Raw genomic sequence first — 1,166 nt, 5'->3', positions numbered from 1 at the left:
CCATCATCCATCCCTCCATCCATCCATCCATCCATCCATCCATCCATCCATCCATCCAGAATCAGAAATAGCTTAATAATCCCAGAGGGGAATTACTTAAATTAGTTTGATGATGTCAGACATTAAACTGTTAAAAAGAAGAACTGAGTTAAAGGAAGATTTTTTCTCAGCAGTTAAATGTCATCTAGAGGTGCTGAGGGGTCAGAATCCTGCAGGCAGCGTCTGCATGAAATGGGCTGTAAATGAGCGGCTGGATGCTGAACGTTGCATCATTCTCTGTTTTCCTCCTGCAGTACGACCCAGAAAATACGGGCTGCATCAGTGCGGAGCAGTTCAGGGACCTGCTCGCCACTCACGGCTCTGAACTGGACCCCCACAAACTGGAGGTGCTGCTGGCTCTGGCTGATGGAAACGCCGATGGAAAGATCTGCTACCAGGACCTGGTCAACCTGGTGAGCCTTTCTCATTCGCATGCAGTAAGCATTGTATTAAAGGAAAACAGTTCCTGCTGGAACTTTCTATAGATCTGACCACGAGGCATTCCTCATGCCTACTTCATGTTGTCCGACAGGTCCAATAAATAAGGTTCTAGAATCAACAGGTTGGGCAGGAATCACACCTGCTGGAAAAGTTGAACTAATCCAGTCTGATGCACGCGGACCGTATGCTAACGATTTAGCCTTAAAGATTTTATTTCTTGTCACTTTTGTCATAAACTTAATATTTATGTTACAGCATTTTAGGTTTTTATTAGAAAAGGGCTACCAGTGGGTCATTTTTCATTCCCAGGACGGATCTGAGCTTCCAGTTTGTTCCCCTATAGTTATTCTCAGCAATCAGACTCCAGTTTGGCCCCTTTTGGCGCTGCATAGCGAGCTATCCAGCCCTTAACATTCATGAAAGTCAAATAACGTTAGAAAGTAAAAATTTTATTACATTCTATCCGTGTTAAACCCAACAGAAAGGAAAAACATGAACTTCAGCTGAAGCGGTGGCTGAGGGATTGCTTCTGTTCAGGAATGAACAAACTTTAAGAGTTGATCGATTAATATTTTACGGATACAGTTCAATAAATTCAAATCTAGTGGCTGGATCAAAGGATCATTTTACATGTCAGCCAATTATAAAAGAAAAAACATCAATTTAATCTTTAAACTTTCTGCAAC

At 42.2% G+C, this 1,166-nt stretch overlaps 1 protein-coding gene across 6 annotated transcripts in view; it reads left to right on the top strand.

Moving 5' to 3' along the window:
- The window catches only part of rhbdl3 (rhomboid, veinlet-like 3 (Drosophila)), a 72,607-nt gene that overhangs the window by 42,866 nt on the left and 28,575 nt on the right, over window positions 1–1,166 (top strand). For 3 of the 6 annotated variants that reach the window (XM_015402542.1, XM_015402543.1, XM_015402541.1), the window contains one exon: window positions 294–452. The exons of the other annotated variants lie outside the window; for them this stretch is intronic. In XM_015402542.1, coding sequence (XP_015258028.1) covers window positions 294–452 — 159 coding nt within the window. The remainder of the gene's footprint in view (window positions 1–293; window positions 453–1,166) is intronic. 6 annotated transcript variants of the gene reach the window in all.

This window comes from Cyprinodon variegatus, unplaced genomic scaffold, assembly GCF_000732505.1.
Source record: "Cyprinodon variegatus isolate N-32 unplaced genomic scaffold, C_variegatus-1.0 Scaffold1365, whole genome shotgun sequence".
Lineage (NCBI taxonomy): Eukaryota > Metazoa > Chordata > Actinopteri > Cyprinodontiformes > Cyprinodontidae > Cyprinodon > Cyprinodon variegatus.
The sequence above is the reverse complement of the archived record's forward strand: the minus strand, read 5'-3'. Positions and strand labels throughout refer to the sequence as shown.